Source organism: Bidens hawaiensis, unplaced genomic scaffold (genome assembly GCF_021521415.1).
Source record: "Bidens hawaiensis isolate Kalapana, Puna unplaced genomic scaffold, B.hawaiensis_p1.1 tig00022155_1, whole genome shotgun sequence".
Classification (NCBI taxonomy): domain Eukaryota; kingdom Viridiplantae; phylum Streptophyta; class Magnoliopsida; order Asterales; family Asteraceae; genus Bidens; species Bidens hawaiensis.
In genome coordinates, this window is record NW_027493433.1 from 20,084 (window position 1) to 43,958 (window position 23,875).

At 34.3% G+C, this 23,875-nt stretch overlaps 2 protein-coding genes across 2 annotated transcripts; both read left to right on the forward strand.

Annotated features, from left to right (window-relative positions):
- Positions 1-3,167: 3,167 nt before the first annotated feature.
- LOC143564738 (DNA cross-link repair protein SNM1-like) lies at positions 3,168-7,856 on the forward strand. Its single transcript, XM_077051926.1, has 10 exons — positions 3,168-3,504; positions 4,233-4,429; positions 4,508-4,846; positions 4,933-4,996; positions 5,088-5,305; positions 5,391-5,501; positions 5,598-5,703; positions 6,470-6,681; positions 7,498-7,601; positions 7,682-7,856. The coding sequence occupies exons 3-10, from the start codon at positions 4,709-4,711 to the stop codon at positions 7,824-7,826; spliced, it is 1,098 nt and encodes a 365-aa protein (XP_076908041.1). The 5' UTR covers positions 3,168-3,504; positions 4,233-4,429; positions 4,508-4,708; the 3' UTR covers positions 7,827-7,856.
- Positions 7,857-14,768: 6,912 nt separating this feature from the next.
- On the forward strand, positions 14,769-18,762 carry LOC143564753 (3-ketoacyl-CoA synthase 10-like). Its single transcript, XM_077051937.1, has 3 exons — positions 14,769-15,203; positions 16,263-16,888; positions 17,996-18,762. The coding sequence occupies exons 1-3, from the start codon at positions 14,784-14,786 to the stop codon at positions 18,612-18,614; spliced, it is 1,665 nt and encodes a 554-aa protein (XP_076908052.1). The 5' UTR covers positions 14,769-14,783; the 3' UTR covers positions 18,615-18,762.
- Positions 18,763-23,875: the final 5,113 nt, after the last annotated feature.

Genomic DNA, 23,875 nt, shown 5'->3' on the forward strand with positions numbered 1-23,875 from the left:
CCGCTAGACTGGATTCGGTCTCAACGTGTGCAGCCTTCGGCTTCCCTTTGTCCATCTTACCTTTACTGGACCACCATTCGGGATAGCCTATCAATTTGAAACAGCCTTCCCGTTTATGACCATCTCTCCCGCAGTGAGAACAATGATCAACTTGTTTGCTTCGTTGAAAGCTGGAAGAACCTTCCCGTTGTCCTTGAGTTCTAAACGCAGCCGGCTCCACCTGTGTTTTTCTCATCATGGTGATTTGTTTCTGCTGTTCCTCTTCAGAAGCTAGACGATAGGCCTCTCCAAGTGTGGGAGTGGGCTTGATGGAAAGAACATGAGTTCTTATTGTTGAAAAATCCCTATCGAGACCCATCAAAAACTCATACAATCGTTCTTTGTCCTTGAATTCAGTGAGTCTTTTCCCAATGTTGCAAGTGCAATTTCCACAAGTGCATCGCGGGATGGGAAAGACAGATTGTATCTCATCCCATATCCCACGGAGCTTGGTATAATACGCCGAAACGGACGAATCATCTTGGTGGGTTATTGAGAGAGATTGTTTTAACTCATAGGCTCGAGGCGCACTCTCCTTCCCGAACCTTTCCTTCAAGTCATTCCATATTTCAGAGGAGGCGTTAGCATACTTCACACTCCCCCTGATGTCTTTATCCATCGCTGTCGTGAGCTATCCAATGATCATGGCGTCACAACGCATCCACAGCATGTAGTTGGCTGCCGCCTTTTCTGGTTTAGGGATCGTACCGTCCACGAATCCCATCTTGTTCTTTGCAAACAGAAAGTTTGTCATCTCCTTCGCCCAGTCACTATAGTTTCCGTCGGTTAAGGTTTCATTGACGTGCATCTGTTTGGGTAAGTCAGAAGGGGATAAATAATAGGGTGAGTTGGCGTCGATGGCTTCATTCTTGCCACTGCCGCTGGATTTATCTCCGGCCATCTTAGGTTACGAGCGGTGGTTCTTGAGAACCTGCTCTGATACCATATAGAATTTGGTATTCGATCTTGGTTTTTCATATCATAACAAGAGGTTAAATACAAAATAAGATCCTAAGATCAAGGAGAACAAAAAGGAAACAGATAAACTAAACAAGCAACTAAATATGACAGCTAATATATCATAATAATTTCCTTTAATTGGGGCTTTCCTTGACATATTCATTGGAGACGATACTATCTAAAACAACCAAAATTCGCGATTGTAGAAAATGTCACAATACGATAAGAAGATGTGAATTCTTGCATCCTTCTTTCCTCGAAAGAGAAAATTATTTCAGAATCCAATTGTTGACTGTTACACTTAAAATAGAGGTAAATATCCGTAGGGTTCAATTTGTTTGTAAGGTCACTCATCAAAACCCGTAATCTTGTGGTTTGTGACGTGAAAATAACAATGTCGTTAGTTTTCTAGTAATATGTTTATTGTAGGCTGGTCGAACTTGGTATATAAAGCCCGAGCAAGAGTCTTTCTATTGAACGAGCTAGTCTTGAGTTTCTTTGTAAAAAAAGACGATCTTTAACAGCTCACGACGAGTGAGATGATGTTTCCTATATTTAAATAAAAGTACATTATATAAAGAGGCTTTTGATTTACAATTGTTATTGTTAATTTGATTAAAATTCCGTGAAATTATATAATGGTATTTAAATGTATTCATGAGTTTATTAGTAACTTCAGTGGGATAAATAGGAAAAATGGAGATGCTGGGTATCGATCCCCGTACCTCATGCGTGCTAAGCTAGCGCTCTACCATTTGAGCTACAACCCCTCCTGTTTACTGTTACTTCTATACAACTTATCAATGTTCAATACTAGTTTAATTCAGTCTAAATTTTTTATTTTTATTTCTTAAATTAGTTTCACCTACAGATCTTAGTAACATGTAAAAACGACTTCAACTGTATTGTTAACAATTCTGTCTATTCAATTGTAATCTATTAAAGTGGTACTCTTTGCTAGCTAGCTAGCTATTTGGGGGAAATCAAGAATAATATGTATTCACTTTGGTTGTGAATAGCAATAACCAATATTTGTTAGAACCAACATATGATTTAAGTAAACTAATCAATCAGCATATGTTACCTAGTATTTTTTAATTTTAAAATTTTGTTTTAGTATATGTTTTAGGTTTACTAATTTATGTTTACAATTTAGTGTCAATATCTAGAGATGCACAAACCGATTTAAAACTCAAAATCGATTTGGATTGAAACCAATTCGGTTTGCTCAACAAAAGTCAAAACCAGTTTATAATCGATTTTGGTTCGGGTTGAAACCGGTTTCTTGACCATGTTACAATCAGCTTGGGTTCGGGTTTTGATCGGTTTCGGTTAACCGGTTTTGGTGGAGAAATTACAAACTGGTTTTGGTTTGGTTAACCGGTTCAGAACCTACGGTTTCAATCGGTTCCAAACTAGTTTTTACATAATCGGTTTCAAACCGGTTCGATTTAGGTTCAATTTTCGGGTCGGTTCAGTTAATCAGTTTATATTATCGGTACCCTTCACACCGACCAAAATTCACGTTAGTTTGCTAACGTAACGTGCACTTTTTTTGGTTTTAAAAATGCTGCATTATTGTATTTTCGTGTTGACAAATTTATTTTCTTGTCTAGCTGTGACGTAACTCGATATCGATCAAATTCGCGTTGACTCACAACCTCATCACGCGTTTACCAACAAACCGCACTTCATTTTAAATATGTTTTTTTATCATAAACAATACCAGTGCCAATACTATTACATGCGTAAACTAACTTATATGACAAATCAAACCGATACCCATCAAATTCATTTTCATTTCCTCGGAGTTATTCCCTCCATAAAACGAATTTGAAAAAACCATCAAATCGTCTCTTCCACCTGATAAAAACGCAGTCAATAAGCTCCAAATCCAACACCATGAAAACCCCAAATTCTTCTTTAATCTACGACGATGACGACGATTTCCAAACCCCAATTCAATCATTACCACTCACCCAAACAAAACCCACATCATCACTCAAATTAAAACCAAAACCCTCAAACACCCACATCAATCGACCATCAAAGAAGCCCAAAAAGACCCATTTTTTTCCGGGTAAAGAGAATCTTGAAACCCCACTTGATCTTGATTCGGACCCGGGTTTGGAGTCAATTGAGCCGACAGTACTCTGTACCAAGAAATTAAACGATGGGTTCGGTTCTTTGTCGAATTCGATTGAGTCGAGGCTGTTGTTCGGGTCGAAAGGTGAGTGCAGACCAGGTGTTTGTGAAAATGCCTCTGAGAAAGTGGATGAAGATGTTGAGGATAAGTTTGAGGGGTGTGAGGGTGGGACTACTCAGCTTGATGTATTGCTTGATTTGTGTTGTTCGGCGGAAGACAAGGAGGTTGAAGATATCGGTAATGATAATGATGATGATAATGGGGATGTAATTAGTTGTCCGATGTGTGGAAGTGATATTAGTAATTTGAGTGTTGAGATGAGGCAAGTTCATACTAATGAGTGTCTTGATAAAGAGCAGGTACATAATATGCATTCTTGAGTTCTTTCTAGTTAATTATATCGAATTTGTGTGACCTATTTTATTAAGTTGTTTACATTGCTTAGGGTTTGTAGTAGGATGCAAACGAACCGAGCTACTTGAGATCGGATTGATAGACAGATTGAAAAGAGCTGAGCTTTTTTGAGCCCGAGCCTCAAACAAAGCTCATTTAGCTATTGAGCCCAAGCTCAAGCCTTGTGTAGTTTCAAGTTTTACCTCTTTTGCAATTCTTATGTATTAGTTTCACACTGCACCGCCGAGCTCGAGCCGAGCTTTGGCTCTTTTAAGGTTTTTCTCAAAAATATAAAAAAATAAAAGTAATTAAATTTGCAGTAGGGGTGCAAACGAGCTGAGCTACTGATAGAAAGCCCGAAAAGAGCTGAGCTTTTTTGAGCCCGAGTCTCAAGCAAAGCTCGTTTAGCTATTGAGCCCAAGCTCGAGCCTTGTGTAGTTTTAAGTTTTACCTCTTTTGGAATTCTTATGCATTATTTTCACACTGCACCGCCGAGCTTTGTCTTTTAAGGTTTTTCTCAATAAAAAAAAGTAATTAAAATTGTATAGAAATTAATTAATAAATAACAAACAAGCCGAGCCCGGGTTCGAAAAAACGACTCAAGAGCCTAGCTCGGTTACACCCCTAGTTTGCAGAAAAGAAAGAGTAAATAATTACAGTTTACGTGGAAGTTGATTATCCGCACACTCTGCAGATTAATATTCCTGATAATGATAATGTTTTGGAATCATCGGGTCAATTCTTGATGACCCTTCTTGTCTAGCTCCTGGCCCAACACATCACATTTCTCCAATTTCAGCATGGCTGCAAAGTCTTGACCTATCTCGGTATGAAGAAGTTTTTATCTGTGAAGAAATCGATTGGGATAGTCTGAAATGGTTGACTGATGAGGTTGGTCAAACCATCATTTGTTACTTTCATTTCTTGTTACCAAAATACGCAAAGTTTTGAACTTTATTATTCTTGTAGGATCTTTTTAAGATGGGTATCACCGCTCTTGGCCCCAGGAAGAAGATTGTTCATGCTATTAGTGAATTAACAACCAAATGCCACGAAGAAGTGAATAATATACCTGCAAAATCACCACAAAACTAGACTAAAACAGTCACGAATAAATTGATCACGGATTTTTTTCCTGGTTTTGCTGGAAAAGTGAGAAAAAGTGGTCCTATGGAAGCACAAGCACAAGTTGGAAAAACTAACTCAAACAATGGTAATAAATTTATTGCGAATAAAACAAATTTCTCAAATAAAAAGTTTCGAGATACGCCCTCGTGGTGTTCGATTACTGGAACGCCCTTTCGTGTGGTAAGCTCTATTTTTCTAGACCATGCATTTGAAACTTGAGCTTTTTTCCATTTTGAGTGTTCTAATAGTTTTTACACTTTTGTTAGGATGCGTTTAAATATCTGCGAATGGACTGCTCTCATTGGTTCCTTACTCATTTTCATGCAGACCGTAAGTAATGCTATTGCTTTATTATAATTAGACAAATTCTGTTTCATAATTTATCCAATTTTATAACTTTTTACTGCGTATAATCCTGCAGATTATGGAGGTCTTACAAAATCTTTCTGTCACGGGAAGATTTACTGCTCCTTAATTACAGCAAAACTTGTAAATCTTAAAATTGGGATCCCATTTGCGAAAATTGAAATTTTACCTCTCAATCGAAAGATTAATATCGCTGGAGTTGATGTAACATGCTTTGATGCTAATCACTGTCCTGGTGCCATTATAATTTTGTTTGAACCACCAAACGGTAAAGTACGTATCATGTTGACTTTGACTTTTGTTGACTCATTCGTCTATTTGTTATTTTTCTGTACTTGATCACTGTCTTTATGTATAGGCTGTTCTACACACGGGTGATTTTAGGTTTACTGAAGATATGACAAGAATTTGTAGTTTGCAGACACGTGTGCATACTCTTGTTTTAGATACGACTTATTGCGATCCTCAGGTATGCAAACATAATATTTACAATTATAAAGTTCTGATTTTTCTTTTTATTATTGCTGTTCTGAAGGTTGTATGCATTTATTAATGATTCTGGCAGTACGACTTTCCAAAGCAAGAGGCTGTAATCCAATATGTTCTTGAGGCTATTCAAGCTGAAGCTTTTAACCCCAAAACACTGTTTCTGATTGGCAGCTATACAATCGGTAAAGTTCTTTTTTAAACGAGATTCTCACTCTAATACCAGTAGAGGTAGCAATATCAACCTGTTAACTTACAAATGGGTTAATTTGGGTCTCTAAATCAAATGGGTTACACTACATATTACATAATTTAAAAGAGTAAAAACGGGTCACAGTCAAACGGGTTAATGGGTTGAAAGCAGGGGTGCAAACGAGCTGAGCCGAGCTCAAGCTCGACTCGTTTAATTTACACGGAGCTCGAGCTCGGCTCATGAGTAGATTTTTAAGATCGAGCTCGGCTCGTTAACTATTTATTAATTAATTTTTATATATTGATGATTATTTTTATGAATTTTTTAATTATAACTTTATGTATAAAATAATATATATTATTTAGTTATTTTCATAACATTATATATATTAATTAATATTTAATAAATATATATATTAAAAAATTATATACATGACAGGCTCGGGCTTGTTTAATAAACGAGCTTACTTTTAGGCTCGGGCTCGATGAAGCTCCGCTCGATCGAGTTTTTTCACGAGCCGATCTCGAGTAGTTCACAAGCGGCTCGGCTCATTTGCACTTCTAATTGAAAGCCGTCTGTTTGACTGCATAAGAAACTTTTGAATCGCTTTTGTGATTAGACGTTGCTCATTATTTATACGTAAAATAAATAAAAAAGAATCGGAATGTGTATATATATGGGTTGACCCAATCTCTTTTGACCCGTGCTATGAAAGTACCCATATTGACCCGAAGTAATTTTGACCCGTTATACAACAGGAAAAGAAAGGGTGTTCATGGAGGTAGCTCGTGTTCTCAAAAAGAAAATATACGTAACCGCAGCAAAAATGCGGGTTCCAGAATGTTTGGGAATGCCAAAAGAAGATATGCAATGGCTAACTTTAGATGAAAGAGAGAGCCACATTCATGTTGTGCCCATGTGGACACTTGCAAATTTCAAAAGACTGAAACATGTATCCAACATGTATATGGTAACTACTTCACCTTTCAAACTCTCTTTTGCCTTATGGTAATTAAAATACACGTAGCTAATATTATATAGCGTTTAGTTCGGTTTTCGTTTGTGGTTCAATCAAAAACCGAAACCTTCAACCTTTTAAGTCACTTTAGTTTCATTTTTTTAACTATTTTTCAATACAAAAATTTTGGTTTTAATTTTTTTTAATATTAAAATGACTAAATTGCCCCTATACTAACCAGAAAAATCTTACTGGTTAGGAAGTATCAGGGGGACGAAATGGGTAAAGAAATGAAAGCATAGTGACTCAATGGGTTGAAGGTTTCAGTTTTTGACTGAAATATTCAAAAAATTTCCAAACCACATGAACGAAAGTACGAAACCTTTCGACAAAAGAACATGGTGTTGTAACATGAAAGGGATATTATCCTACCATACGGTTTACACACCATAAAAAGTAGCTTTTGTTGGGTGTCTTAACTTTGTATTGTTACATACCCATTAAAATCTTGTAATAGTATTTTCAGCTGCCACCAAACATTATTGGTTTGTATAATAATTATTATTTCCATAGTTGACCTTTAGCAGAGACTGCTGTTCTTCAGTCTTAAATTTAAATAACAAGTTTGTGACATATTCTTATCATGTTTTCTTGTATCTTCACAGAAGTCGAATATTATCGTTAATTTTGTGTGAATGTTATTAACTTGAAATATGAGTTAGATATGTTGTTACACTTAAATGTCACACATGTGCTCTAATTATTATTATTTTTTTCAAAGTCTTTCCTTATTTCTTATATTAAATATTATTATCGTTTTTTATTCAGGGTCGATATAGTCTTATAGTTGCTTTCTCTCCAACCGGTTGGTCATTTAGTAAAGGCAAGAAATCATCTCCAGGAAAGAGGTGGCAGCAGGGTACTATTATAAGGTAATATTTTGTGCATTAATATTTTTTCTTGTAATTATAATTAACAAAATAATTAAATATTATAATTTTGTCTAATTCAGATATGAGGTGCCATACAGCGAGCACAGCAGTTTTACGGAACTCAAACAATTTGTAAAATTTATATCTCCAGAAAACATTATCCCGAGTGTAAATAACCACGGGCCGGAGTCTGTAAACAAGATGGTTTCTGTCTTATCATCTTAACTCGTTGTACTAGTTTCCCGCTACCAAATGACAGGTACACGTTTATTTATTTAAAGTACGTGCACGAAACACGTTTATGTGTCTATCGGTTTGCTTACAATTTTGATTTTTGCATACAGGTTATTTGGTCTTGGTAGCTATGAAGAGTAAATGAACCACATTGAGTTTGATCTTGCAATTATTGAACACATGATATTACAGATATATATATATATCGTATATGTATGCAAGTGCAACTCAGGGCTATGAGTATTTAAGTTCTGTACTCAGGCCCATATTGTGCAACATGGACCTGTATTTCTTTAAATGTATTATTTTGATTTTTGAAAACATAAATAACACTTTTTGTGTTTTTGTACACTCCATTTGTAGTATATGGATATTAAATATATGTATTAAGACGTTACATAGCGTGTACGATGAATAAATAACTGGTACTTCATGTCGACTTCACTGGGACGAAATTTATACCATATAACTTATTTCAGCGGGACAACATATACATGTTTTTTCTTTATATTCTTTTTTATTTTTTTTTATAATTTAAAGTCATATTTTAGTTGAATTGGTTCAAACTTACAAATTTGAGTTCAAAATCCGAAACCTGTATTCGAAATTCGATTCGTTTGAGTTTTATTTTTTTAGTGCCATTCAAATATATGTTGAAAATGAATGATGCTTTAATGTTATTAATGTAGAAAAATGTTGAAAATTAATAAATTATTTTACTTTGTTTTAAATTAAAACTAGTATTTAAATTTAGGTTTCTTAGTAAATAAAAAAGGAAATTACCATTAAATATTTAAAAAGTGTTTATAACTTTATTATAATTATTGAAAAAATATGCAGCTGTACAACTTTATATCAAGTGGGACAGCCACTAGTATATTTATTGTCGCATTCATATATACGGTTGTCAAAGTAACATGGCTTGAGTTAAATGTTATTTGGGCATAAAAATTTTAATTTGGTTGAAATTTTATCTTAGTTTTTTTTGGATAATCCTGGTAAACTTACATTCATTTTTTTAATGTGGAAAAAAGTCGTAAAATAATAATAAGAATAAGTTACATTTGTTTTACTTACATTATTTATCATCCATTGTAGTTTGGTTTGCTTTTGTTATTTTCGTTCAAAAAGTTATTTTCTTTATTTCTCAACATTACCGTTACAAAAGTAGATCTTGTAGGTTATCGCGTCGGTGTAGCTAGATAAAAGAAAAGGACATTCGGTATAATGTTCCATTGGCTTTTTAACAAAACAATATAAAGGATATCCAACGTCGAATGAATCATGCACGCCTGAAGGATTAATGCTAATGGTTAATAAGTAAAAGAGCTAAATGGTTAAAAAAAAGGAAGATGGCTAAATATTAATAGTTGGTGATCAAGATAACCAATGATGATAAGAGAAGCCGATGCAGTTTGTAGAGATGTTTATTAGAGTTAGAAATAAAGTTTATTTTAATTAGTTTATTTGGTTTCTAGTTTGAGTCTAGTTATCAGTCTTGGTGAGTACAGTTAAAGTTTTAGTATATAAATAGAGGTCTAAGGTTATTTTATTTTGTGTAGTTTTTCGTTCTTAATAATATTGAAAGAGTCATGAGTTTTCAAAAATATCGATGTTGTTCGTGTTGATCGGTCCAATTAAGTCAAACGACGCCTTCATTTAATACGAACACGAATACGCTTTCTACCACAACCTACTTGTTCCCACGTTGCAATAGACTAACAAGGAGACAGCCTTCTCTCTTTGACGGGGCGAACAACCCTTACATTGCGCAACTTAATTAAATAGAATAAAACACTCGTCATTAGACCAACATTATGATCATCTTTGTACATGAAGAGATTATATGCAGCATATGCAGTCGATATCTCCGATATTAGCCCCTTGGTAAATTATCGGTGCAAAATATCAGTCATAATATTGGTCCCATCGGGACCGATATTATGATATTGACGATATATCACCGATTTTCCATATGTCCGTTTTTAAGTGTTAATTGTCAATTTTTAGTGTTTAATGTTAGTGTTTTAAGTCTTAATCAGTTCATACTAGCTACAATTGTTAGTGTTTTATAAGTTGAAAAGGGTTAATTTGTTAATGTAAAAGTATACTGAATTGTTAGCATTAAATTGCTATATATATAAATTTTGCATGATATTAAAATTACCGATATCCCAGCGATATCTCACTGTCATAACCGATATCTCAAATGTCGTTCCTTGACCCATATCCGAGGAATAGAATTAGTGATAATTTTTTTAGAGCGTCTAACTCATGCACTCTTTAAATCTACTCATAAGTCTACATCTATGTTCGCTATGAGACTTGAAATCTTAAACACTTAGAAAATAACAATTTTAAATCGAAAGCATGCTAGGTAAAAAAATTTTAACTTAGAAAATATTGGCGCGTCTACTTTAGAATCACATTACAAAATCATGAACATCACTTATTTTCTTAACTAAAGAGGCTTTCATCTAACGAAGATGTTGGATAAACCCTTTGTTTTTCAAATGATGATGGTTTAAGTTATGTCATAAAATTGTGTAACTTGGGATGAGGGTTAGACTTCAGAGAATGTTTAGTTGGTGTTTTGAAAAATGGAAAATGAAAGGTTATTTGCTTGTTAATAAAAAATCATTTTACTAAACATTACAGAATCAAATACTTAATTGCAAGGGAGCATTGGAACGAAGAAATATAAGGGTCTCAGACAATATTTGCGTTTTGTGTGAGGTGGAAGGTGAGTCGGTGGACCATATAACAATGGGTTGTGGCGTTGCGGCGGTTGTTTGGGAACACATTAGTCGTTGGTGTAAAGTGCCCCCTATTTATGCTTTTTCGGTTAGAGACCTTTTAGAGCTTCATAAGTCCATCAAGCTTGGAGACGTAGAGAAAGACGGTTTTCATGGGATCATCGTTATTGCTTGTTGGAGTATTTGGAAAGCGAGAAATAATAAGGTATTCAAAGGAATTGAGGTTAAAGTGGAGGACATTATTGGAGACATAAAATCTCTTGGTTTTCTTTGGTTCAAGAATAGGTCTAAGTGTAGATCGATAAGTTGGTCGAATTGGTGTAAATTTGTTTTCATATAATTGTGTTTTTCTCTTTTTTGGCTGTTTCTGGGTTGTGAAGGTAGCTTGGTGGCGCTTTGTTGGTGTTTGTGCTTGTTTATAAAAGTTAATAGTTCGAAAAAAAAAATACTTAATTGCAAAAACATGCAATTGTTTTTGTAACATCAACCCAATACATGCTTACAATGAATGCCTACCTCTCAAGTTACCTTAATAATAGTTGTTTGATTTATAAAGTTAATCCAAAGCCATTAGTATGTTAAATGCATCTTTAATAATAAGATAAGACACAGATATATAAAATTAATTTAATAACCATGTACTCTTATACTCATTTTTATACTCTGAAATTTAAAAACAATACACTATTTATTATTCTCCAATGAGTGTGGGAAAAACAAAAACAAATTACTCCAAAAAGAAGAAAAAAAAGAGAGTGTTGCTATTAGTTAGCAATCTCAACAATCAAATGTACATGGCCTCTTGGACTAGCTGCATTTGATCCTTATTCATAATCAGCAGCATCTTCATAGACATGTCTATTTCATCGAACCTCTCTCTAAGACTATGGGTGAGTTCGAGCCCCATAAATTGAAAAGTGAGACGATATTTTTTTGTTAAACAACAACACACACATTATTTATAATTATGCACCATCTAAAATCCATCGAAATACCCACCCACAAAAGGTTTCAAACTCTAATCACTTAGGCTGTTCTCTATGGGCATATAAGCCCCTCCACAGTGCCACGTCATCACCACGTAGAAGACGGGGCTTCAAAGCCCTTCTCCATAACGCTCCGCTATGGTTTAAAGCCCCTTGGACGCCCCTATATATATATATATATGTGTGTGTGTGAGAGAGAGAGAGAGAGGGAGGGAGAGAGATCGAGAGAGAGAAAAATGAGGAGGGCCCACAAATTTAATACAAAGGTGCCAACTGTTGTGAAGCCGGGTAGCCCCTTGAGCGCCCTTGGGCGGTGTGCTGGGCCTTCGGCGCCCCAAGGCAGCCCCCTCCGCGTCCCATAGCATATAGACTTAATAAGAATTCATCAATGTCATTAATTTAAAGGCATCTCATTACTGTTATGTATTTATATCGCTATTAAACAAATAAATAAAGTTCACTTTCTATACAAATTAATAATATGAAAAAATAATTTAAACTGTATGAGAAGTCATTTGTTTTTTAACTTTAACGTGACAAAAGATTATATATTTAGTACGAGAAATCAAATTGTTACCCGATCTATTATCTTGTTCGGTCATTTTGGGCCATGGCAAGCAAACAAGATACTAGTTAGTACGTATTATTGATCATCTTATTAAATTGAGAGAAGGTGTCACAAGCTACTTAAAAGGAATTATGTTCACATTATGCTTCTGCTTGTATTTTATATTTATCTCTTATGCATGTTTACTTTATCTCCTGTTTTAGTTGATCAATAAATTATAGGAGATCTGCTACATGTATATATATTCTGATTATCAATGTAAAGAATTAAGTGCTTTTGATATCATAGTTTTCACTACCACTCATGTCATGTGAAAAGTATACATGCATGCCCTAATTTGTCTGATTTATAAAGAGGTGTTTTATAGGATCTCGGATTTGTTTTCGTAACATGTATGATAGGATTATAATGTATAATATAGCGCGTTGAATTATGTTATACGTTACAAAAATGTAATGAGAGTATGACAAACATGCGGGGTATGATGGATTGATGTGAAACTAAATCACCAGGCTCCTCGTGTTTGTTTTAACCAAATCTTTATTTTGGAATTATGGTGGCTACTCATCGGCAGGAACTCGTTTCTGCCAAATTAGTTCATGCAAGTCTGTAGCATCTTAAAACTACATTTCTGACATATAATTGATTCAAACACAATGGTTTACTTTTAATAGCATGCTTATTGACTTTCTTATCAATATTATGGATCATATGCATACAACTTTTACAACTTTAAGAGTCACATAGCAACAACCTTGATCCATTTGCAACCTAGCTAATGGGTCTTTTAAATACTTAAAAACAACTTCACTAACGGTTTACAAATTACAATCTTTAATAAAACCGTTATTTAACCTTGTGATTCAATTACAACTTTATCACATCACAATCTTGTGATTTTCATAACTACCGCTAGTGAATATGTAACGCTTACAACTTGTAATCTTCCTAAGTGTTGCATATTCACTGGCGTTAATTAAAAGTCATTAAACCACACTATTGTTTGAAAAGTATTAACACTTAAAAACTTCACATACTAATAATAGAAATGGAAGTAAACATGTAATGCCATGTAATGCCGTGGGAATTAAATGTCTTCATGTAATTTTAAAAACCAACTTAAAAAGTTTGTTTCTTCATAGTTTTGCCATCAAAATATATACCTTTTGGCTTAGAGTGTTGTTTAGTTTTTAAAAATTTTCCACCTAAGTTTCAAACATTTATCTTTCTACCCTTCAAATTTTTTTTCACCTAAGTTACAAACATTTATCTTTTGACCCCTCTAGTTTGATTATGAAACTTTTGCTCTTTTAACTTTTGGCACAATACTTTTAACTTTACAATTTTGCCAAATTTTACTACAAAATTCTTAGTTTTTCAACCTTAGCCATAAATTTGTACACATTTACAATGAAGCTTTTACACTTCAATTTTAACAACAAAACTTTCACCGTAACAAATTAATCAATGCTAATCGAGCATCCATTAGCTCCCTGTCACAACACGTGATAACTTTCAAACATGTAACGCGTTTCTACATAGCATATATATAAAAATAGTTATTGAGATAACAACCAACTTAAAAAGTTTAAAAAGCAACTTAAAAAGTTTGGGCCATGATCGTTTTGTCATCAAAATTTTAAATATATAAGAGTTTTTGTTTAATTATTTCAAGTGCCATCATCTAAGTTTCAAACATTTATATTTTTGACCCTCCAGTTTGATAATGAAAATTTTGTTACAATACTTTTAGCCTTATAGCTTTGGTCAAATTTTAAAACAAAATTTTTAGTCTTTCAACTTTTGTCATAAAATTATACACTTTTACAATAAAACTTTTATACTTCCAACTTTGATCACAAAAATTTTATTCGTAAAAATTCAAATCAATACTAACCGAACATCCGTTGCGTCCCTATCATGACACGCGATAGCTTTCTTGCATGTAACGCGTTTCTCCAAATTCCACATTTATATATTGTTCAGATAAAAAAGAAAGAGTTCAATAACCAAATTTAACCTATCAACTCCCTGTGTGAGTCCTTTCCACTGTAGTGGTAGGAAGTTTGGGTTTCTTAAAGAAGACCCAAGTTCAATCTCCACTTACAACACTTTGGAAGGGACACGAATGGCTCAATGAAGAAAAATTGAGATATTTGTGATCTCCAGTTCGATACTGAGGGCGTCTGGGTTTTACCAACAGTGGGCATTCGGGCGGGTGGGTTTTTCCCGAAACAGGTGATACCTTTGAGGCACTTAAGGGCTCCATACGACTGGGTTGGGCCAGCTGACGGTGGTCTTTTGTCATTGGGTCACCCGTACATTCTATGCTTGTTGGCTATTTAAAAAAAGAAAAAACCCAATGTGGGACACACATAGTGGACCAATGAAGACACAAACAATCTTTGTTGTTACAACTTACAAACAAATAAAAAGTTTTACAAAGACCTAGTAAATTGTACATCCATATTGCATACGCATGCAATGCAAGTATGCAACCACCTTCATTTCCAAACAAACTTTCTTTCCACACCATTTAATGCACTTCCAACTACAATTCCTTTAGTTTGTTGCCCATCATTTACTCCCTCCCAACCTCCATAAATTCCCACCCTCTCTTCACCTCATCTCATTCATCATGGCCCCAACCGGAGAACAACACCTCCTCTCCACTGAGATCGTCAACCGCGGCATCGAGTCTGATGGACCCGATGCCGGCTCCATGACGTTCTCAGTACGAGTACGTCGTCGGTTACCAGATTTTGTACAATCTGTTAACCTAAAGTATGTCAAGCTAGGGTACCATTACTTGATCAATCATGCTATTTACTTAGCCACCGTGCCCGTGCTTGTTCTCGTGTTCGGGGCCGAGATTGGGAGCTTGAGTAGGGAGGAGCTGTGGCGGAAGCTTTGGGATAGCACCGCGGGGTATGATTTGGTTACGGTGTTGGCGTTTTTCGCAGTGTTTGTGTTTACGCTCTCGGTTTACTTCATGTCAAGGCCGAGATCTATCTATCTAGTCGATTTCGCGTGTTTTAAACCGACTGATGATCTGAAGGTCAGTTGTATATTATTAGAGTTTGAGTATTATATTGCTACTATTTATTTTTAGAAGTTTTATTTAATTAGGCTTTATTTGTAATTATCTATTGACTCATGATTTGAATGTCTGTTGTATATTATTAGCAATGTTTTAAAAGCCTGTTTTTTATTCATACCGGATTGTTTTAAAAAATGGTACAACCTAGTGAAGATTCAACCGGCTTATGTAGTTTACCTAGTAATTTGATATAATTGCAACTTCAATTGAAAAAATAGCCCAAAAACATATGATTTCGTAATAAATTATAATCCAAAAATTAATTCATAATTAAAAAGCAATACACACTACTCGTTTTTAAAAAATAATCCAAAAGTATACTCGTTTCAATGTTAATTGCTAGGTTAAAAGTAATTTTAAAAAAATATAGGCCTTAGAATACCAAAAATCTCTTGGACTTTAAACCTGTTTGCCGGTTTAAACCGATATTTTAGAAATTTCTAAACTGCCTCAAACCGCCAAAAATACCGACTCAAAATTCTGTCATGATATTCAAAACCTGGTATTACCGGTTCAACCAATCGGTATGAATCGATATTTAAAATAGTGATTATTAGGTTTCCTTTGTAATTATCTACTGACTCAAGGTTTGAAGGTCAGTCGTATATTATCAGGACTTTGATTTTATATTGAAGGTCAGCAAATATAGTTTTTAAAAGATTGGGTTTTGCGATTCAAAAAGGAGTAGCGGCGCAGCTTGTTGCCTGCTTGCCTTCTGTTTCGATGTAATCCAATATTTAATATTTAAAAAAAAATTATTATAAAAAAAAAACAAAAAAAATTTATTTAATTATGTTTTCTTTGTAATTATCTACCGACTGATGACTAGAAGGTCAGTCGTATATTATTAGACTTTTATTATTATCCTGTTACCATTTTAGGTATTATTTTATTATGTTTTCTTTGTAATTATTCGCTATATTATTATCATGCTTAGAAGATATTATTTCATTAGGTTTCCTTTGTAATTATACTTTATACTTATACTTATGCTAGTAATAATATCCAAAACATCAGGTAACAAAGGATGAATTCATCGAATTAGCTCGAAAATCAGGTAAATTCGACGAAGCCAGCATTGAATTCCAGAAACGGATCCTCCAATCGTCGGGCATTGGCAACGAAACCTACGTCCCGAAATCCATAGCATCGCCCGACAACATCACAACGATGAAAGAAGGGCGAGCCGAGGCGTCAATGGTCATATTCGGAGCCCTAGACGAGCTTTTCAAAAAAACTCGTGTTCGCCCAAAGGACGTAGGCGTACTCGTGGTCAACTGCAGCATCTTCAACCCGACTCCTTCGCTATCCGCCATGGTTATTAACCATTACAAAATGAGGGGAAACATTTTAAGTTTCAACTTGGGCGGGATGGGGTGTAGCGCGGGTATTATAGCGTTGGATTTAGCGCGCGATATGCTTCAAGCAAACCCGAATAATGTGGCTGTTGTTGTGAGCACGGAGATGGTCGCGTATAATTGGTACCCTGGGAAAGATCGGTCGATGCTTATTCCAAATTGTTATATTCGGATGGGCTGCTCGGCCGTGCTCTTGTCGAATCGACGACGCGACTACGGCCGAGCAAAGTATAGGCTTGAACACATTGTTCGGACTCATAAGGGTGCAGATGACCGTTACTTCAGGTAGTGTTTTTTTTTCTTGTCCAATATTATTATATGGTTTTTTCAAACTTAATTTTAAAAATGTAACACATGTTATGTTTGACAGTGGTGTAAAAATTGCTAGTCGGGCGGTGGGGTAGGGTCTAGTGATTAATCGGGATTAATCGGATCGAACTTTAATGTATAATTTTAAGTTTTATATATGCACGCACACAATTGTATATATAATTTTCAGTTTTATACACACATAAACATATTTTGGCCGGAATCTTGATAGAAACAGTTGGTTTTTGCTGAAATCTCGCCGGAAACCGATGATTCTGGTAAGAATCTCATAAGAAACCACTAATTTTGGTCGGAATCTAGCCGGAAACCATTGACTTTGACCGATTAATTGGCCGCCTAGCCCAAAATTAATAAGTGAAGTGGGAACTAGTGATTAGTCGGGGATTAATCGATGCCTAGTCAGGATTTTTGCATGTTTTGTATGTTAGTATGTTGTTAGATTTGAGTATTAATTAAACCCATAACCATAAGTTAGGAAACAAAAATTTTCGGTTTGTTGTACTAGAAATTTTGTACCAGATTTGACGTTTTGAAAAGGAAATAAAGGTTGGGTATGATATTGAAAATATTGATCCGAAACCGACTAACCGAGAAAAGAGAAGAAAATAAAAAATAAACAGAAAAAACCCGGTTGTGTGTTTTTATGTTTTTGAACAGACCGAACTTATGATTTGGTTTTGGGTTTACGTGTAATAATAACTGAAATGAATGGAATTTATAGATTTTCATTTTTTAAATTTTTATTTTTATTTTTTAATTAATTTATAATTATAAGAATTTAATAAATTTATAACTCAAATATATTAATCAAAATATATAATAATCAATTATTTATTAATTATTAGATTGATTTTAGCTCAAGTCTATTATTTTGTCAATTTTTTTCAGCCTAAAAATTTCATGCTCAAATGTCAAAACTGAAAAACCCAACCCGAGGTTTTCTAAAGTTCAAAAATTGAACTTTGCACACCCCATTTGACACTTTTGATTATTAGTTATATTTTTCTATCTTTTGATTAAATATTTATAAAGTTGAATATGTAAATATTACATGTGTAACAGGAGTGTGTATCAAGAGGAGGATGAACAACGTTTCAAAGGGTTGAAGATTAGTAAAGATTTGGTTGCGATAGGAGGCGACGCCTTGAAAACAAACATCACAACTTTGGGTCCTTTAGTGTTGCCGTTATCCGAGCAACTACTTTTCTTTGCTACTTTAATAAAGAGGTATTTCTCTGGTACCAAAGAAAAAGGTGTCACTGCTACGAAAACCGATTCACTTAATGGGTCACAGACAGTGACACCTTCTTCCTTTGGGACCAAACCGTACATCCCTGACTACAAGTTGGCATTTGAGCACTTTTGTGTTCACGCTGCTAGTAAAACAGTGGTGAACGAGCTCCAACGCAACCTTGGGCTCAGTGATGCCAATGTGGAGCCGTCTAGGGCCACCCTGCACCGGTTTGGGAATACCTCGAGTAGCAGTATCTGGTACGAGTTGGCGTATCTTGAGGCAAAAGGGCGGATCAAAAGAGGTGATCGGATTTGGCAGTTGTCGTTCGGGTCGGGTTTTAAGTGTAATAGTGCCGTGTGGAAATCAGTTAGGAGCATAAAGAAACCTACAAGCAACAACCCTTGGCTTGATTGCCTAGACAGGTATCCATTTGAGGCACTTTCTTAGAGTACCAAGATGCACCCCCCAAAGTTTTACTTAATTACACTTAGGTACTTTGTATAAATAAGAGTATAAAGCTCCTTGCAAACTTCTTATTTCCTATGTTGTATTTGAAGTTTAAAATTGATTGTTGTATGAACTTGTGTTTGGAATTCATTTAAGGTTATCACCTTAGTAGGAATTTCTTCAAATTTATGTTGATCATGGAGAGGTCAACTCTTAAATATTTTTTAACCTTTAGATAAAAACTACCTATAATCTATAATATATATATAAACGAAACCAATAAAAGCTCATAAATGGGTTATAATAACTCATTAAATTAAAAATTAATTTCAGTAAATATTTAATTTAAAAATCATATAAAATAAAGATATACTAAAATATTAAAAATTATAATGTATATATATATTTTTAAAAAGATATTATTTTTTAATTAATAAACAATTTTATAGTAAAAAAATAAGCGGGTCTTGTGTCTCACCAAACCTCGATAACTTTTAAACCAGGTTATAGCATCTCATTTATTTGCGAAACCCTTTTATCATCGAACCCTAAGTATATTATTAACTTACTTACAATAATCAAATTAGAATTAAAAAAATATATATAAATATTAGAAACGAATAATGTAAAACAATCCTTGTAATATGGGGGACAAAAACTAGTAATATATATAAACAAAACCTTTAGAAGCTCTCTAGTTGCTCCCTAAATTATTTCAAGCCACCAGATTGTTTTATTTGTAAATGGAGGTTCCTCATGCATTTCACCCGAATTCACGAGTTTGTCTCACCAAACCTAGATAGTTTTTAAACGGGTTATAGCATCTCATTAAATTAAAAATTAATCTTACCAGATATTTGTTATGAAAATCCTATAAAATATAGATATACTAAAAATTAATATCCGATTTAAAAAAAGATATTATTAACAATTAAGAAACAACTTTATAGTAAAATAAATAAGCGGGTTATGGATCACCCAAATCCAGATATATAGCTTTTAAACAGGTTATAACATATCATTTATTTGTGAAATTCTTTCATCATTAAACCCTAAGATTATTAGTTTTTTTACAATAAAGAAAATTAAAATCCAAAAAATAAATATTAAAAAACGAAAATGTAAAACCTCGTAATACGGGGGATAAAACCTAAGTAGCGTTTGGTATGCAGCAATGATAGTAAGAATGAAATGATTCATTACATGGGAATGAAAAATATGATGTTTGTTTGCTCAATGGAATGGAATCATCCAATACACATGGAATCCCATTCCATCAAAACCATTCCTTCCCACCCCCCTTCTTTTTTTCATTCTATTCCTCCTTCGCCATACTTTCTCAACAACTCCATCACTTAACAACCACCACCACTACCATCTCCACCACCTGACCGCCACTACCAACACCGTCTCCACCACCACCACCTTACCACTGGTGCTACCGTCGCCGCCGCCACCACCACCTTACAACCAGCGTTACAATCACCGCCACCATCGTTGCGGTAACCACGCAACCATTGTCATCGACTCCGCTTGGCCATCATTGCCACCACCATTATCGCTGCCTGACAACCACCACCGTTGCCGCCACCCTACCATCGCCATCACTACAAATGCTACCACCACTTGACCACCGCCACCCGCACCACCAGTACCACCACCACCGCCGCCACCACAACCATCGCCCCTACCGCCTTACTGCCACCACCACCACCTCCATCGCCACCACCATTTTCGTCACCAGAGCTACCACCACCGTCGCCAATGTAGTTTTTTTTTTGGTAAAAAAAAATAATTTTGTGACATGAGTGTTTTTATTATTTCTATTTCATTCATATAATTTTTTGGATACCAAACAACATAAAGTAATAATTCATTTCATTCTTATAGATTAATCAAACAAGACAAAGGAATGTAATTATCCATTTCATTCCCTTGTCAATTACATTCCTTCTCTCATTCCATTCCCCCTTCATTCCATTACCTCCAACCAAAAATACCCCTCATGTGTGTATATATTGTTCTATAGTTAGTCTTTGTCACACGAGTTTAGCATTAGCTACATTTTAAGCATATCAAGAAACATATAACATCCATGATTAATTAAACGGATGTTCAATTTTAAATAAAAATATAAACTTTCCTTTAAATTATATTTATAATCAATGAAGTTTATTATTATACTAGATTTTATCCCCCGTATTACGGGGGTTATTTTACATTAATCGTTTTTAATATTTATATATGTATATTTTGATTTTAATTTTCTTTATTACAAGAAAGTTAATAATATACTTAGGGCGCGTTCGTTTCACGGACTTTTTTTAAAGGATTTGGATTTGGAATTGGAATGGAATGGAATGTTTGAGAATCTCTATCATGTGTTTGGTTGGTTAATGTATATTGGAATTGGAATTGGTTTCGAGCTGACACGAGTTTTCACACTGGACGGGTTGGGTTTCGGTTTCCTTTGTTTCTTTTTGGTCGGTTTTGGAGCACTGGACGGGTTGAATTTCGGTTTCTTTTGTTTGTTTTTGGTCGGTTACGGATTCTTTTTCGGCCTTTTGTTTCATTGTGGTCGGTTTTTTCAGTTTTATTTATGTTCGGTTTCAGTTTTTTATTTTCGTTTTGATCGATCTTTTCAGTTTCCATCAAGTCGGTTCAGTTTTGGTTTGTGTTTCGTTTTCGTCAACTTTCGGTTTCGGTTCATTTCTCGGTTTTTTTTAGAATGAGGGTAGAGACGGAAACGTTTTAGTTTGTTTACATTTTTTGTTTTTTATTTATATTTTGAATTATGATTTTTTTTATTAATTTTTTTGATTTTTTTTGAGGGGTTTTCCATAACAATCCTTACAAAATAGGTGGGATTTAAAATCCCATGAAATATAGGATTTGATGGGATTTAGTTACCATTCCCGTTCTTTCATTTAATGAAACGTACATATCAATTCATGGGATTTAAAATCTCATTCCTTAGAATTTCTTCCAAATCCTTGAAACGAACAGGCCCTTAGGGTTTGATGATGAAAGGGTTTCATAAATAAATGATATGTTATAACCCGTTTAAAAGCTATCTGGATCTGGTGACCTAAAACCCGCTTATGTTTTTTACTATAAAATTGTTTAGTAATTATAAATAATATTTTTTTTAAATTGGATATTAAATTTTAGTATATCTCTATTTTATAGGATTTTCATATCAAATAATTGGTAAGATTAATTTTTAATTTAATGAGATGTTATAACCCGTTTAAGAGCCACCTGGTTTTGGTAACCCATACCCATGAATTTGGGTTAAATCAATGAAAGGCCTTCATTTAAAAATCAAGCAATCTAGTGGCTTCCATAAAAAGGAGGAGCGACCACATCACGACACGTAGGATTTTAGGATTTTCGTTTATATATATTATACATTATTTACATATGCATAGCCCATGTGGGCTTGTTTTCTACCATCCTCCTCTTCTAGGCTATTTTAGGGTTTGCGTTAGAGTACAATTTGTTGGTTTGATTATTGTTTCAACTTTCAAGTATTTGTTTGGTTGTTTATTAAAATCAATATTAATGTAAAATGAGATTTAAAGATATGTTTGGTTGCCCGTAGAGACGTATATATGAGTGGTCATGTATAAGGGTCCATCATACTAGATATTGACCACTCTAGTCTAGGCTTTAACATGTGGGCATGCATCATGCAATACTGGAGCAAGCTGTACGACAATTGGCTGTTGATTAATTTATGAAACATCTCTTTTGTGTATTTGAAACATGTGTACATACTCAGCATACCAATAAGACAAGTCGCATGAATCATCTTAAGCGCAGTAAACAAACCGAATGAACACGGCTGGCCTTGTTCATGTTTGATCGTTAGGAAAATAATATGTTTACGAACGGTTACTGAACGAGATTTTATGTTCGTTTTCATTCATTAAGAAAATAATGTGTTCACGAACACAAACAAACACAAATAAAATCGACAGAGTCTATTGAGACTGATGTATTCATCAATGTCGAAAATAATATGTTTACAAACGGTTACCGAACGAGATTTTATGTTCGTTTTCATTCGTTAAGGAAATAATGTGTTCACGAACACAAACAAACACAAATAAAATCGACAGAGTCTATTGAGACTGATGTATTCATCAATGTGAGTAATGAAAGCCTGTAAACGAATCAAACGAACATGTACAAGGTCATGTTCGTGTTCAATCATTTAACTTTAAAAGAGCACGGACACTTAATCGAACAAATGTTTATGTTCATGTCCGATTATTTAAAAAGGGACATTTGTGTTCGTTTATTAAAAATCTAAACGAACATAACTGAACGAAAATAAACCAACATAAATGAACATATATGAACAAATGTAAATGAACACAAACAAACATAAGCGAACTTAAATGAAAACACTTAAATGAATACAAATTAACAAATATAAAACATTTAAGCATATGACCTATCAAGATAATATTTAATTATTTATTATTAATACATAGACATCATAAATAAATGGACATAAATGAACAAAGGAAACATGTGTTCATGTTCGTTCGTTTAATTAAACCAACACAAGTTTTTTTTCGTGTTCGTTTGTTTATTAAATAAACGAGCATAAACGAACTTCACGCCGAACGGTTTACGAACAGTTCACTGAACGTTCGGTTCGTTTACAAGCCTTGCTAAATGTAAAGATGCCATTGCCTTTATTATATATTTACATTTGTTAGGATGAGCTTAATAACTTGATAGACTTCTTTTAGTCGGATGAGCCTTAATAACTTGATAGACTTCTTTTAGTCGGATGAGCTTTGAATATGAAGACGCTCATATCACATTTTTAATCAAGCGCGTGAAACCTTATGTTTAGCTGAACATGTTTAGTCAAACGTGTGGAACCTCATGCGGGTAGAAATCGATCAGTGTTTCGTCTCACGAAATTTGGATTTAGAACTAAAGTTTACCATAGGAATTTGAATCTTAATGAGTTTATAAGTTTTAGATGAGTTAGAATTATAACGTATATGGTTGACAAAAATAAACGTGTTTGCTTTGAAAATCTGATTAAAAAAAACTTATAATATAACGTTCACAATGCTGACGACAATAGTATACTAGTAGTAGTAACGCAGGCGATAGTTGTGAAATAGTGATAGCAGTGGTGACAGTGTGGCACTGCGGGTGGTGGTCGCTTTGATATATATAATGAATGAGTAGGAAAGATTAATATATATATCCACTGCGGGTAGTGGTCGCTT

Bases quoted from the DNA above. Each gene is read 5' to 3' on its own strand.
- LOC143564738 (XM_077051926.1), top strand. From the start codon at position 4,709: ATGGAAGCACAAGCACAAGTTGGAAAAACTAACTCAAACAATGGTAAT. The intron at 6,682-7,497 runs GTAACTACTTCA...TTTTTTATTCAG, and splicing joins ATGTATCCAACATGTATATG to GGTCGATATAGTCTTATAGT. The intron at 7,602-7,681 runs GTAATATTTTGT...TGTCTAATTCAG, and splicing joins CAGCAGGGTACTATTATAAG to ATATGAGGTGCCATACAGCG.
- LOC143564753 (XM_077051937.1), top strand. From the start codon at position 14,784: ATGGCCCCAACCGGAGAACAACACCTCCTCTCCACTGAGATCGTCAAC. The intron at 15,204-16,262 runs GTCAGTTGTATA...CCAAAACATCAG, and splicing joins AACCGACTGATGATCTGAAG to GTAACAAAGGATGAATTCAT. The intron at 16,889-17,995 runs GTAGTGTTTTTT...CATGTGTAACAG, and splicing joins GCAGATGACCGTTACTTCAG to GAGTGTGTATCAAGAGGAGG.